Source organism: Alosa sapidissima, chromosome 1, assembly GCF_018492685.1.
Source record: "Alosa sapidissima isolate fAloSap1 chromosome 1, fAloSap1.pri, whole genome shotgun sequence".
Lineage (NCBI taxonomy): Eukaryota > Metazoa > Chordata > Actinopteri > Clupeiformes > Clupeidae > Alosa > Alosa sapidissima.
The window spans coordinates 37724842-37740013 of record NC_055957.1 but is presented as its reverse complement, the minus strand read 5'-3'; the positions used below and the strand labels follow the sequence as shown (position 1 = coordinate 37740013).

At 41.2% G+C, this 15172-nt stretch overlaps 1 protein-coding gene across 1 annotated transcript; it reads left to right on the top strand.

The window, feature by feature from the left end:
* Window positions 1-4828: 4828 nt before the first annotated feature.
* LOC121683206 (zinc finger protein 84-like) lies at window positions 4829-13860 on the top strand. Its single transcript, XM_042062772.1, has 5 exons — window positions 4829-5307; window positions 9335-9488; window positions 11109-11142; window positions 11463-11679; window positions 11925-13860. The coding sequence occupies exons 1-5, from the start codon at window positions 5023-5025 to the stop codon at window positions 13479-13481; spliced, it is 2247 nt and encodes a 748-aa protein (XP_041918706.1). The 5' UTR covers window positions 4829-5022; the 3' UTR covers window positions 13482-13860.
* Window positions 13861-15172: the final 1312 nt, after the last annotated feature.

The following is a 15172-nucleotide window of genomic DNA, read 5'->3' as shown; positions in this document are numbered from 1 at the left end:
ACCATGTTAGATCTGTTGCATAAAAGGCAGAGATAACTCAAATTCCCTTGCTACAGTCATCTAAACAAGGCAATCAAATTCCAGGACCAGCATAGATGACTTTTTTAATTCTTGGATAATCTTCTCTGGTGCCAATTGAGCATTTCTCAATTTTGGATTAAAAAGCAAAGTAACTTCAGTTACTGAGAATTGTACCGAGTAAAATATTACTGAAATTGTATTGGTAATGCCTTACATTACCGCAAAAAGCAATGCATTACTGTAATTACATTACTTTTTTAATGCATTACTTCCAATACTGTATATCTAGAATGAAGCTTTGGGCCGTCAAAGACATTAAGACTCCCTACCTCACTCTGCTGCCAGTTATGGCCATCGGAAACCGTAAACAGGCACACATATTCAAGATTCAGCTGCTGACATTCAAACAACTTTTCTTTTTTTAATGATTTTCTAGCATTTTTTTAAAAAAAAAATCTATAATGCACCCTGACCGATTGACCTACTCACATCAAACCAACTGTGCCGTGTACAAAATAATGTCCCACACATGCCACAAGGCTTGTTTTCAAAAATAACTTTTGCACAATTTTTGTTTAGTTTTTAGATTACTCTTATCAATTGATTATGCTCCCTGACCAAATTACCTCAAGACATTGAATTGAATGCCTTTATTGTGATTGTACTTTACGATACACCTAAATTAGGCATGCATAAAAAAATGTTTATAACAGGTTTGTAGCATCGGTGTGAACAGAATTATTTTTTAAAATGAAGGAAAGGAAATATCTGTTTTTCCAAATAGCTTACCCTGCTACGTATTTCGTTGTCTTAGATTTCGCTATCGGGTGGTGTACAAGATATTGACAGCACAGTAACTTTTTTAAAAGACAAGAAAACAATGTTGCTTACTTAGATTTAGCAAACATTAATGTCCCCGAGAGGCAATTTGTTGTACAGTACAGGCATATTGACACATAGTCAACAACACAAACATTGAACCAGACATCTACAGCACTATTTATCTAACACATAACATACACACATTAAAACTACATAGTTATCAGTAAAAATGTCAAGTTTTTGCCTGAAATTGCACTGTGCCTATTTACAAGGGCATTGTTCCCACCTCTTTTGGGGTCAACCATCAAGTGCTGAACCTCTATAGAAAGCTGAGAACCTGTAGCTTTTGTAGGAAGCAGTCAAGATAACTGTGATGTACTGACAAAGAGCTACAGAGGCTAGAATATAGTTTTTTCTTTCTGCCGGATTACAAGCATCTCTGAACTGACCACATTTCAGCCCTCTAGGTCACTTGATATCCCTTAGAAACACAACTGAGCCCTAGCACCAGGTCTTGTGAAGCTGTGTGCAAAAGTTGATCAATATAGAATGAAAATATGAGTGCTTTAGACTTTTATTTGCCAAGGTATGCCCATGTGTTTTGTAAAATGCCTATGGATACTCCCCATAGGACTTTTTGTTATCCAAAATGCATACTGACAATCAAATGCTTACTGCACATGAACCCCTTTGTGTAGAAGCATAATCCTGGTCTCAAATGAAAGGTAACACTTTGAGGTTTCTTGTGGACTATTTAGATTGTATGTCAGGTGTTCTGATATAGACTGACTACACAAAATATGGAATAATTACAAAAAAGTCTCTATTTTTGCATTTACTTTGTTGGTTCAATGAGTGTGTATAAGATAGACTATACATCTGTACAACTAATATTGGATAATCCAACATGAAGATTCAATTTCTATGGATTCTTGTGAATATTTCAGTACCCAATATGAGGCATCTACTTATTGTGCTGCAGCTACACTGCAGCCAGAAGTCAGGGTAGCACCAAAAGCGGAGGAGGGGGAGGGGGGCATTTTGGATCAAATTTAATTGAGACATAATAAAATTAATCTGAGAATGTAAAGCACTATACAGATTGTACATGAATAAAGTTGTCATTTTTGGATTCCCAAGAGCCAAAGCTTTGAAATGGTGTATAACATTACTATGCTACATAGCAATATGGTGCATACAATTGATTTAGAATGTTGGGGGGAGGTGGGGGAGGGGGGTAACCGTCCTGCCGGCGGGACACTGAAAGTTATTTGGTTAATAAATAGAATACAGTAAAAAGGAGCATATTGCACTTCCCTAAAAGGCCTAATGTCATAAATAAATAAAACTACTGCACAGTACTTCACATAAATTCATCCAGTCCCCACATCTTATGTAATTGGGTTATTGCCATGGGAATGAATGAGTTTTTTGCTTGGTTGGTTCTGACATTAGGGTAGCCTACAGTATATCTATGACCAGAAGGGAGTGGCTTGAACTCCACTGAAAGTGGATGGGTTGTATCCATGCAAACCTTGTCTGCTTTCTGTGCCAATCTGGTGAGATATAGTTGGTACAGGTATGTTGCTTACCAATGCATTTTCCACAGATTTTAACAATCTTCCCCAATTTGTTCCTATGAGTGATTTTTGAATGTCCATACCAGCATACAATACATTAGGAGAGAATACTTGCACACTGATCCTAGGATAATTTATGGTCAATGATAAGACCGAGATATTTGTACTCCGTCAACATCTCTATCTTCTCTCCAAGGACAGTTTATGTGTTCTTCCTACAGGTAAACTATTTCATTGCTCTGATTGGTTAGGTCTATCCAATTGAGTGCAGAGGCAAACAAGACGAGCAAGCTTTTTTCCCTTTTACTTTATTTTACTGCGTGCGAGCAGTGTATGCGCTCCGCTTCCGTTCTTGTTTAGGGATTTGGAGCCAAAGGCTATCATTTAACCCAGCCAATATTTGTAAGGTGTCAGCAATATCAAGTTAATGTTACAGATGTATGGCTACATACATTCTTAAAATGGTTCTGGTCTACAATTAAATATTAAAAACTTCACAATGGAGGATGCTTTTAGAGTGTGATCTGCAGACAAATTGTTGGCTTTTGGATGGTGCGCTGCGTGTCATGAGCCCTCTCACTCCACCGGGTTACCACCTTAAGTGGTTTCCATTATCTTCCACTCTGCTCACCACTCTCTCTCTACTCAGCCTAACTAGCTCCACCTGTCCCTGCTCTGCTCTGCTCTAATTACTCTGCCAGCTGCGCTGCATTACCCACTAACCTCTCCCAGTATTTAAAGCCCTGTCTTTCAGCTCTCCTTTGTCAGATCGTCTGCAAAGCTCACACCCGGAACCTGTTTGCTCGCGCTTCTGGCTCACGCTTGTTTTGTGACCCCGGACCTGCCTGAATCTTGGATTCTCTTCTGCCCCAGAAAACCAGACCTGCTTTCTGCCGTAACGACTCCTGACTACTCTTCGATCCCGGTAACTCTGACCAGCCTTCTGCCTTGCTACTACGAATTTGGATCTCCCTTGAACTGTACTTCTGCCTCGTTTCATCCGCCCTGTTGTGTCTGTGTTCCCCCCCCAGGACTTCCGGACCACCCACCACCGGCGTCATAGGACGCATCGGTGCCACTGGGGGGGACAGTCACAGCACATTGGACGGAACCCCTGTATCCCTGTTATTCCCCTGGAATAACCCCTGGAGCCTTCACTCACTCCCTACTTCCCTTTTCCCTGAAGTTTAATAAACTTTCTGGTGTGACGCAATTGTGGTCCTCTGGTCGTCTGTCTGAACCGTGACACTGCGGGGGCCTCATAGGAGACTCCTGGCTTATAAACTACCATAACTGACAAGCCCTAAATGCGCACTTTCTTTCCTGTCTCTGGCGAATTTGAATGCTCCTCTAGTTTCTCTCAACAGTCACTGTTCTACTTTGGTCACTGAAACGGAACGTTAGATCTTCCATGTGAGGAGGACCCAACACACCGACAGGGCGAACAGGACCTTGTTTTGTCCTGAAGGGGGCTTATTTTCCGATAAGAACCGGCGTTCTATACAGTATCCCTTACATATTTTACCCTGCACACATGAGTTCGTCAGGGCCCTGGAGGAGGGGCTGCTCATATAACTCCCCTTAATTAATGCAAACATTAGCTATTTCAAATTAGATGGATAGATAGATACTTTATTGATCCCCAAGGGGAAATTCAAGGTCTCAGTTGCATACAGACATCACACACAACATGCACTTACAGCAGAAAGAGTAATATACATATAAAAAAAACTCTACTGTACAATAGAGACAGTAGAAGATAAACATGATACTAAATACTAAATATACTATATAAACTAAATCAAATATCAACATAGTGTGCTTAAGGATGATTAAGCATGACAGGGCAGGGACTGAGCCTGTAATTCAGTGTGCATTGTAAGTTGCTCTATGAGAGTGAGTGTCATGATGATGGTGCAAATAAGTAAGTGCAACAGTGCAAGAATAACATCTAGAGACCAGCATAAAATAAATATGGACATATAAGAGAATAATGTAGACAAGGTAATATATATTAAAAAAAAACTATATCAGTGCAAGAATAGGTTGAGGTAATAGGGTTACAGCCATTGGTCAAATATTAAGTATAAGGTATTAAGCATCAAGTACCACCACCACCATCTCCTTGGTCTTTGGAGTGTTGAGTTGAAGGTGGTTGAGTTTGCACCATTGCACAAAGTCCTCCACCAGGCTCCTGTACTCCTCCTCTTGCTCGTCCCTGATACACCCCACAATTATTATACCACACGATTATTGAATCTATTTTCAACATTTCTGTATTATAACCTCTTTATTGTAATACTTTCAGATTATTTTTTTTCATGAGCTGTACAGGTAATCTGTCAGATTTAAATAAACGTTGCGCGCATATTAGAAACCCATGGATAAACTCCCACAATGTCCTTTTGGATGCTCCGTAGAAATCTCGTCTCGTTTAGAAATCACGTGAATGTTGCAGGAAGAGGAAACATATGAGAGGAAAGCGTCTACTTCAGAAGGAAGATTGGAGCTGTTGTCAGGGAAATAACCATAGGAAATAACACGCTTGGTGTAACGGCAGTAGGTCTATGTGTAGCTAGCTCTACTGGAAAAAGGAAGAATGGTTCGTGTCTGTGTCTTTCCGAATTGTGGCAATAGAATGAGGAAATACAAGTGCCTAAGCTTTCACCGTCTTCCTTTTTTTGACCATAACGTACTGAAGTTGTGGCTATTTGTACTTCAACTTGATGCGCAAACCCCCATACCAATACTTCGCGATAAAGATTACCGCGTTTGCAGCGAGCATTTTGAAGAAGATGACTTCAAAGACACATCTCAAAAGCGCCTGCGTCTAAAGAAAGATGCCGTTCCAAGAGCGAAGAGACCTGCTGCAGACAGAGTGGAGGTAAGCCTAATATTATCTTCCGTTTGGGCACTCACTGCTTGTGTGGGGCTGTGCAAATACAAACTTTTTTAAGGGTAATGGAGTTGCTTGTCTATAAAACTGTGGACCGCAGTGGAGAGGGGACGTAGATCTGGATCATTGAATTAAGGTGGCAAGGTGCCGATTCAGTGTCCTATTAATTCTGGCTGATCTAGGAATTCACTGAAGGGTAACTTACAGGGTAGGCTAGTATGTGTCATCTTTGGCTGATGTGCTGCAGCATTTTGAATGTGCTGCTGCAGACCAGATGTTCTGCATTATGTAATGGTCTTACTACTCAGGTAGGTCAGCTAAGCATGCATTACATTTAGTTCAGTTTGGAAAGAACCCGCCTGCACAAAAACTTCTGTTCATTCTCATTTCACTGAGCTACTAGTCTTGCAATTGACAATACATTAACATTTCCACCGGCCACCACGGTCCTAAGTCGATCAGTGACAAGAGGCAGGGCTCCAGACTGCTACCAAATGGTCGCATTTTGCCACCAAAATTTGAGAGTGTGCGACTGAATTACATTCAGCTTTTGGATGCAAATTTCCCATAATCTCAATACCAATGTTTCCCAAAAGGGCCTGTCCCAAGGAGCACAAGTATTACCTTGAAACTTAAACACACACGGGGAAACGGAACAGTCCAATCACTAGACTATGACAAGCTAGCCAACTATGCTACTTTGTTTACAATATTTCCAGGCTTCAACCAGACAGCTGAATTAAAGAGGTAGAGTTGTAATAGAAATAGTAGGCCTAGGCTATAGGCTAATCTGCATAATGTGTGCTGTCATAAATATCAGACATTCAGTATTCTCTCAGCATATAAAATAATACAGATATATTATATTATATATTATATTGTATTCATCTGGTGTCCTAGGCTATTGAAATGTTATTTAATAAAATGTTTAGCTCCCCTCCAAAAAAAGAAAAATCGAGGTTTGTATCGAACCGTGGGTCAAAACTCGTGATACAAACCGAATCGTGAGGTTGGCGTTGCCACCCTAATCAAGATGCATCACGATGCGTCAAATCATTTTTTCTATTAAAGCCATATAGGATATTTGATTTGACGGAATGCATTAAGATATACTGAATAGTTCAGGGCAATTCCACGGAAAATAGACTTTTTGTCACATCTATAACGCCAATGAAATGCCTTGGCATTTGTATGATGTGAATGATAACATTCATTTTTTCAACATACATTCTTCAGCCAAAAATAGCAAATGCTCAAATTTCATGTAATCATTCACATCATACCATACCATCACATTTTATTGCCGTTATGGATGTTACAAAAAACGTTATTTTCCATGGAATTGGCCTTCAATATAATACAGTTTTCTATATTACTTCATATGATATGGTTTTCATCCAAAGATAGAAACAATATTTTTATACAAAGCCTGAACACAGCAGATAGTACCTGTGTTAACAAATTACAGCATTTCCTGAGTATGACAAACTTCACATGGAACAGCCATTTTCATATCATCAAACAACTCGTCTTTACAATTTCATGTCAACACTAATTATGTCTACATAAACATAAACATAGCCCTACAGTTACACAGCATATTATAGGCTACATATTGCCTGATGAAAGTGGAAAGCTAAGAGACATAGGCTACCGAAGTTGTGTGCAAGATCTACTCCAGTGAAATCCGTGTGAATGGACAGACATTCAATCGGAACACTTGCGTGTGCACCAACCAGCGGAATATTCCACATCCTAGCAAAACAGCTGCCACTACGCCTTTTATAGTTATTGCACATCTGAAATCTCTCAATGATCTGACAAAAATGGTTTTGTTTTTCTCCAGGTAATGCAGTCCTATTAACCTGGCTCCGCCCTCCTACATACTTCCACTCAATTGTCTCCTGCAAAAATCTGCAGGTCCAATCAGCGAACAGAGGGAGTGGCTGAGAACGATGACGTTGAGGTTGTGCGCTAGTTTGAGCCAGAATACGTCACAACCAAACGTTAGCGATTGGTTATGGCAGATCCAGAGTGGCTCTGGGCAGATTCAATAGTTTTAAACTGACAGAGCACTCGCCTTCAAAGAAGTTAATGCTTGGCAATGGAAAGTGGCCAGACTCTCTGTACATTATAGTATAAGTATATAAGTCAGTGAAGAATTGATCCCACAGAATTGAATTCTATTTGTGGTGGTAGGTTTGCAGAATTAACTTGAATGCAACAGTTTTTAACAAATTAGCGCAGCGTGGTTATGATGCTAACCAGAATTAAGCACAATTTAGCACAACCTGGAAAATCATTGTGTGGTGGTCAGTGTTGATTTTGTGGTGGGCCGCCACAAATAAGTCAATGTATGGGAAACACTGTAAGTATAAGTATATATACTCTTTTGATCCCGTGAGGGAAATTTGGTCTCTGCATTTATCCCAATCCGTGAATTAGTGAAACACACTCCGCACACAGTGAGGTGAAGCACACATTAATCCCGGCGCAATGAGCTGCCTGCAATAACAGCGGCACTCGGGGAGCAGTGAGGGGTTAGGTGCCTTGCTCAAAGTGCCTACTGGTTGGGGTTCAAACCGGCAACCCTCCGGTTACAAGTCCGAAGCACTAACCAGTAGGCCATGGCTGCCCCCATTATGAAATGTACGAGAGTCCTATTGCATTGCACAAGATTTTCAGCGCTACTGCTACATGGATCGGCCCGTGAGCTAAAGTTTTTCAGTCCTTGAACAATCATGCACGAACCGTATGGAACGAACACGGAATGGTCACAGAACTTTCGCAAAGATATGCTTCTATTGGTTACACCAGATGAGCAAGCTTTTTTTTCTTTTACTGTTTGCGCGCGAGCACCATGTATGCGCTCCGCTTCCGTTGTTGTATAGAGATTGAATGGGAAAAGGATTCGGAGCCAAAGGCTACAATTTAACCCAGCTTGTAAGGTATCACCAATATTAAGTTAATGTTAGAGATGTATGGATACATACATTCTTTAAATGGTTCTGGTCTACAATTAAATATCTATGAAAAACTTCACAATGGAGAGTGTGATCTGCAGGTGACTTGTTGGCTATTTTTTAGAAGGTGCGCTGCGGACGCCTCATAGGCGTCCCGCAGGCTTCTTGGTGCCCGTGGGCAGCGTGTTGGAGACCCCTGATCTAAACTCTACGTACTTGGACGTAAAATAACATTTTCAGTAGCCTAACTAGAGTCTAGGTGAAACATAGCCTGACGAGCCAGACGCACATCAAGATGTAGGGTCTGGGAACTTACCATTGGCAGTGCTCAATCCAAGGGACGGGATAAACAGTTCAAATTTCCTCTGCACGTAATAGGATAGCGCTACAACTCATGAGTCCCATGCATTTTCCCACCAGCAGAGCTAGTTGGCTAGTTGATCAAACTTTGCCAATTTAAAAAAAAGCTTAACTCGACATAATTCAAAGACCGCTGTTCGCTAGCAGCAGCATCCATCTTCTTTGTTTTCAAGTAGCAGGGAATTCACATGTCCGTCGCCGACTCTATACACGATGTGATTGGCCTGATAGAAGTTTCATTCTCCAGCTCACAAGCCAACAGAGAGTTGCTAGACTACCCTGGCTGCAAATTACATTTGCTGCCGCTAGGGTGCGTCTAGATTTCTCGGCTTGGTGAAAAGCATGAAATGGCTACCATAGGCGTTAAATCACACTTAAATGGGAGGGGCTTGAAAGTAATATTCAATTGGTTGTCATCTACAATTTCACCGCTAGACAGGAGAAATTCTTACACAATGTAGCTTTAAGGCTTATTAAAGAATAAACTAAAAACCATCAGTAACTGAGAACCAAAGCCTCGTGTATTTCCTGTGGAAGTGACCGTGATGGATCGGGAGATTCCCTTCTCAAACTAGGGCCCTGTGAATGTACCTGTGCCCATTTTAGTACATCCAGGTACATCCACATTTTATTCTGAATCATCCTACACAAGGCAAATTAATTAAATTGATTTAAAACACTGTTTCATATAGACACCTCAAGCGTCAGAGCCCTCATCTGAAGGCAAGGAGGAGAAACAGAAGCCAAAGAAGAAAAGGAAGAATGATATGGAGGAGGTGAAACGGAGGCCAAAGAGAAAAAAGAAATGCGCTAAAAACACTGGAAAACACGCAAAGAAATTAAGAGGTGGGGTAAAGAATGTATCCATAATACAACTCCAAATCAGAAAAAGTTGGGGCGTTGTGTAAAATGCAAATAAAAACAGAATGTCATAATATCAAACCCAATAAGTTTAAACCCATACCGTACACCGATATTTAGCAGCAAAAAGGACATAGACAACATATCAAATGTTGAAAATGAAAATCTGGACTTTTTCATGGATATGTTCATTTTGAATTTGATGCAACAATTTTTTTTTTTTTTTTTTTTTTTTTTTTTAAGTCGAACTGAGGTGACCAGTTGCTAGAGTGTTGAGAATAAAATGTTGTCCCATTACTGCCCAATATACGATTTCAGTTGCTCAACAGTATTGGGTGTTCTTAGTCATGTCTTTCATTCCATGATGCACCTAATTTGACCGGTCTTAGCACATGGACTCTTCCTCTATGGAGAAATACTGTTTAAATATATGAAGGGTTCAGATGCAAAAGCCTCTAAATGCCACCTATGTCAAAAATGAGATAAAGATGGTGAGTGGATGCTCTCCACACATAGTATACGCTAATCAAATAATTTAACTTCTAAACCCACTAAATACCACTCTCTTCCTGGTCTGAAATATCGATTTATAGGCAAAAACCTATAGGAGCCTGAATTTAAATGCTCATTTAAAAGAAAAGTGGTCAGACGGATTTAGAGGGTTTTGCATCTGAACTCTTCATATGCAGAATTAATTTGCCCATAGTTTTTTCCTGAAATATTCAAGGTCTTCCCTGGAAAAAAATATTGTCTGGATGACAGTATATGTTGCTCAAAACATATACATAGAATGTCATTTTGAGAATATTCCTTTTTACATAACAATCAACATTACTCCGAATAAGTCAGCGGCACAGCCTACAAATAGGTGCCCAACGTCATGACGTAAATCTCCCACGTACTGTAATACAACGTCTTCAGGGTCTTCTACCTGTATTTCACTTGTTCAGGTGTACGTCGATAGCCAGCCTCGTTTTTCACAAATCTTTTTAAAAACATCACTATTACGACATTTTTTCCCGTCAATGAACTCCATGAGATTTGCATGATTGCAAGACATAAGTTTGTCTCCTCGTCTTTCCAAAGTGTGCGCGTTGTTTCGCCATGATTAGGAAAGTGTGTGAGAGACAATTGGTTCATTTTATCCTAATTCTATGCGAATTGAGCATGCGCAGGCCTACAACACTCTTCCTTCTGGGAGCATATTCCGTTTAAGGTGTTTTCATGACCCAAAATTCTGTTTAAAAAATTCTGTTTAAAACAGGCATATGCTAGGGTGTGCCAATTTTTTCTGATTTGGGGTTAAATGTGCCTTGCGACATCAATGACTCATACATAAAATTAGATTTTTGTTTTCTGTGCTATAGGGCAAAGATGAGAGCTTAGATTTGTGAGGTAAATCCATGTAGAATAAATTGAACAATGTTTGAGTGTTATTGCTGAAGATCAGGGTGACCTGCTGCTGTAGTTCAATGAAAAGCACACAGAGTGGTTGTTGTTTTTTGTGTGGTTCACGTATGAAATCCCACCATTGGAAATATATCAGATTTGCACATAATGGTCCGGTAGCCATTTGTACTAAAGTTAGATTATTATACCCTACAGAGCCCCAGAGCAAGTCCTCCACCGTGCTAGACAGGTAAATGCATTTATCTTATTGTAAGCTTTACATGCATTCAAATAATGTCACATTTCAATAAAATAATTTGAACACAGGGATAAGCCATTGAGACCGCAGTGTATTAGTGCACACTTAATTATGGAAGAAGGAAAATAATGTCTTATTCTGCAGCATTAATTTACTACGTTATGTGTAGGACTCATTACGTCTGCTATTCTTCTTATGACTTGCATGTATTTGAAACCACGAGTATTTTTAGTTTGCAGGACCAAGACTTTGTGGAATTTTTCTTTGCTTACACATTTCATTTGTGTTGTGTCTCCGTTGTGTTGTTAAAGGAACGGCCTAATGGAGGATGTCGTTGTGAAGGTTGCTTGCCTGCTAGAGCTGTTCCAGAAGTGCTTAGGGTGCTACAGTGATGCCTGCAGTGTCACTACTCAACGCAAGGGACTCGTCTTCCATGTGGTGCAGCAGTGCTGGAGCTGTAGCAACACCAGGAACTGGGCGAGCCATCCTCCAGACCACCAGCCCCCTGACCCAACAGCCTCTCATGAAGTAAGGGCCTGGCCTGGCTCAGGGTTTTTATTGTGTGTTTGACTATGATGCTATTAAAACTTGGCTATGGCTCAAAGCTTTTTAAAAAACGGGACGTTCATGTTGGAAATTTTGTTAATGGTAAATCAATTTTACTTTTGTAAATCTATTGGTATATTCATAATGGTATAGCCATTTTGGTGCTGGGACATCCACATTTAGCTCTGAATCAAATTAATTAAAAATAATAACACTGTTTCATATAGGCACCTCAAGAGTCAGAACCATCACCCGAAGACGTGGAGGAGGTGGAGGTGGTGGAGGAGGAAGAGGATGATGATGAGGAGGAGAAACAGAGGCCAAAGAGGAAAAGGAAGGACCGTGATGAAGAGTGGGGTCTAAGTTCTGAAGAGTTCATGGAGACGAGCAGCGAGGATTCTGAAGGTGTTGATGAAGGGGAGGAGCATATTCTCCAGGTTGCGTGGTGCTGTGACTGTGGAGAGGAGGCAAGTGCCCGCTGCTTCAAGCAGAAACACCTGCAGCTCTACTGCTGTGTTAAGTGTGGCTACAAGGTCGGTGACCAGGAGCTGGACTGCACAGACGGCCAACAAACCCAACACACCATCAGCCCAGAGGTCCCTACTGCTGCAGACCAAGAGAGCTCTTGTGATGTTAGCCAAGCAGCTGAACACGCATGCAGCCCAGACGCCAACAGCAGTAACAAACAAACTGCTTCCAATGATCGTCTTGAAGATTCAAATAGCATTAGCAATCAAGGGGTCATAAACTTTGATGAGCTGCATAAAACCAGCAAAGATGGTGCTGAGTTAAGCCGCAGTAGCAGCAACAACAGCCACGGAGTCTCTAGCATTAGAGAACAGGGTTCTGTGGGCAGCAGTGACCATGGAGGCACCAGAAATGAAAGCCCAGAAGACACCAGCATTAGAGATCAGGAACGTAACACTACGTCTGAAGTAGAGTTCTCTAAAAGCTGCCACCAGGAAACTAGTGCAGCCAATGAGGAGAGACGGAACCCTCCAAAATATGCCGTCTACTTCAATGATCCGTACAGCCTACAGATCCATATGGAAAAGTTACATGGTGGTAAACGTGAGTTTTGTCCCGACTGTGGCAAATTCCTTATCAGGCACGATGGCCAGACTGCGCACGTCTGTGATCACAAAGTCAAGCTGCTCTCGTGTCTGACTTGTAGAAAGCGCTGCATCAATGAGGCAGGCCTCTGTAGACACAGTCACCTGCACACTAAGGACCTTGGGCTTTCCTGCCAATACTGCTACGAGAAGTTCAGGTTCCAGAAAGACAAGCGGGAGCACGAGGAGACCTACAAGGGGGAGAGCCTGAAGTACCGCTGCTCCGAGTGCCCCAAACGGTTTGCAGATCGCTCCAGTCGAAACGCTCACAGGAAGACCCACTGGGAACATGGCAGGTTTTTCTGCAAAGTGTGTGACAAGGGCTTCCCCGATCCCCATCACCTCAAGAGACATGAGTTGGTCCATACGGGAGTGAAGCCCTACAGCTGTAAGCTATGCAACTGTTCCTTCAACCAACCAGGCCATCTCAAGTCCCACATGCGCCTCCACACAGGGGAGAGACCCTTCAAGTGCCAGGACTGTGGGCAGTGCTTCAACCACAACGTCAGCCTCAAGAACCACATTCAGCGCAAACATGGACCAGCAGCTGAGGGGGGGGGGGGGAGGAGATTGGGTCATTATGTCTTTATGATTGTGCTTTGTGGCCACCTTCATTTCCTTCAATGTTGTAATGCATGTTTTATTTTCTTCATCTTGGTTGGGCTTGGATAACTAGGTGATAATATAACCTTTGTGAGTTCTAGAACAGGTAGTTGATTTTATTTTAAATGTGTATTTTATTTTATGTATTTTATTGTCCCCATTGAGAAATCGGTTCTGAGCTCCGACCCGCAGTTCCACAAAACATGTTGACCGATGGCTACACACATACACACATAGGGTCTGTTCGAAACGGAAGACAGCTGCCTGCTACCTCCCTCCCTCCTCCCTCCCTACATAGAGAGCTGTCTCACTAGATATGACTTTAGATTAAATGCATCTTATAAAAATGAGCGTAGCACTCTAGAATCTTTGGTTAACACTACGGTATGACGTTAGCAAAAGCCGGACGTTAAACTAAATTAGCTTACGTAAGCTAGTGATCTATCAGACCAGACGCTATTAATGGTTACAACCAAAGATTCTAGAACAGAGCTCTGTTCTAGAATCTTTGGTTACAACAATGGTATAATCAGATAGTAAATTGTTTATTTCTCATCTCAAATCTACAAATCTAAGCAAAATAATGCCACACAAATCATATTTAAACAGATTCAGCAGCCATTACCGATGTCATCCGCCATCTTTGTTTACTTTTCACAGACGTTGCCGCAAAGGATTATGGGTAGGAGGGAGCATGATGTGTGCATCGATGCTGCCTCCAAAAATGACCGTTATTCGGGAAATCTAAGATATCTTAAAATTTGTTTTTTCGGTTTCGAACCGCACTTGCTGCCTCACTCCCCAGTTAGATATTTTAAAAGGCAGCAGTGTTGCCCGTTTTGAACAGACCCATACAGTCTTACTGATAATGGCGACCCTTTGCACAGTCCCACATGGTTAACATAAACATTATTACTGTTAAATTATTGCCCACATGCAGCAATGAGTGGTTATAACTGTTCAACCTGTTCAAGAGGGCTCTTAATCACGTATCGGATGGTTATAGCTGGTAAAAGCCGAAACTGTGCGTGGTAAAAAAGCAACACACACCTCTCCTCTGCTCTAATTCCTTTTTTTGTATATTATTGTATGCCAGGAAGTTGGGCATTAAAGTAAGGTGTATATAATTAAAAAAAAAAAGTAATTTTGTGACGTTCTGTAATCTTTAATCTGTCCTCTTTTTGTCCAGTCAGTGTTTTGGCAGAAAGACCCAAGAGGACTGTGGTCATTGGGAAAAAGGGCAATAGTAGATTTGGGTATCATCGGCATGACTTTGATAGGAGATCTGATTTGTCTGTATGATTGGTCTATTTGACCAAGTCTGTATGATTGGTCTATTTGACCAAGTGGAAACATATAGAGGTTAAGTAACAGAGGCCTCAGGATTGATCCTTGGGAGACACCGCAGGTTAATGGTGTTAGTGCAAAGGTGCATTTTATGGTGACCAGTGAGTTCCTATATATATCTTCTAGATATGATTTGAGCCTGGCCATGCATTAAAAACTTCAATGTTGGAGTCACTATCATTTATTCACCATTGGTCCTCCTGTTGTTTCCTTGACCAGAATGGTCTCTCCTGGGTCACAATCATTTGAAAATCCCTGCCAGTTATTGGCACTGGAGTATAATGAAGAAAATAACATCCTCACTAAATCCGACAAATCAGACACTTGCATAAAACTGGCAAATCATTTTAAACATTATCAATGAAATTACTGATAGGCCTAATACATTGAACAGGTTAAAGTGTAATTCCAGT

Bases quoted from the DNA above. Each gene is read 5' to 3' on its own strand.
- LOC121683206 (XM_042062772.1), top strand. From the start codon at position 5,023: ATGGTTCGTGTCTGTGTCTTTCCGAATTGTGGCAATAGAATGAGGAAA. The intron at 9,489-11,108 runs GTGGGGTAAAGA...TATACCCTACAG, and splicing joins ACACGCAAAGAAATTAAGAG to AGCCCCAGAGCAAGTCCTCC. The intron at 11,143-11,462 runs GTAAATGCATTT...GTGTTGTTAAAG, and splicing joins TCCTCCACCGTGCTAGACAG to GAACGGCCTAATGGAGGATG.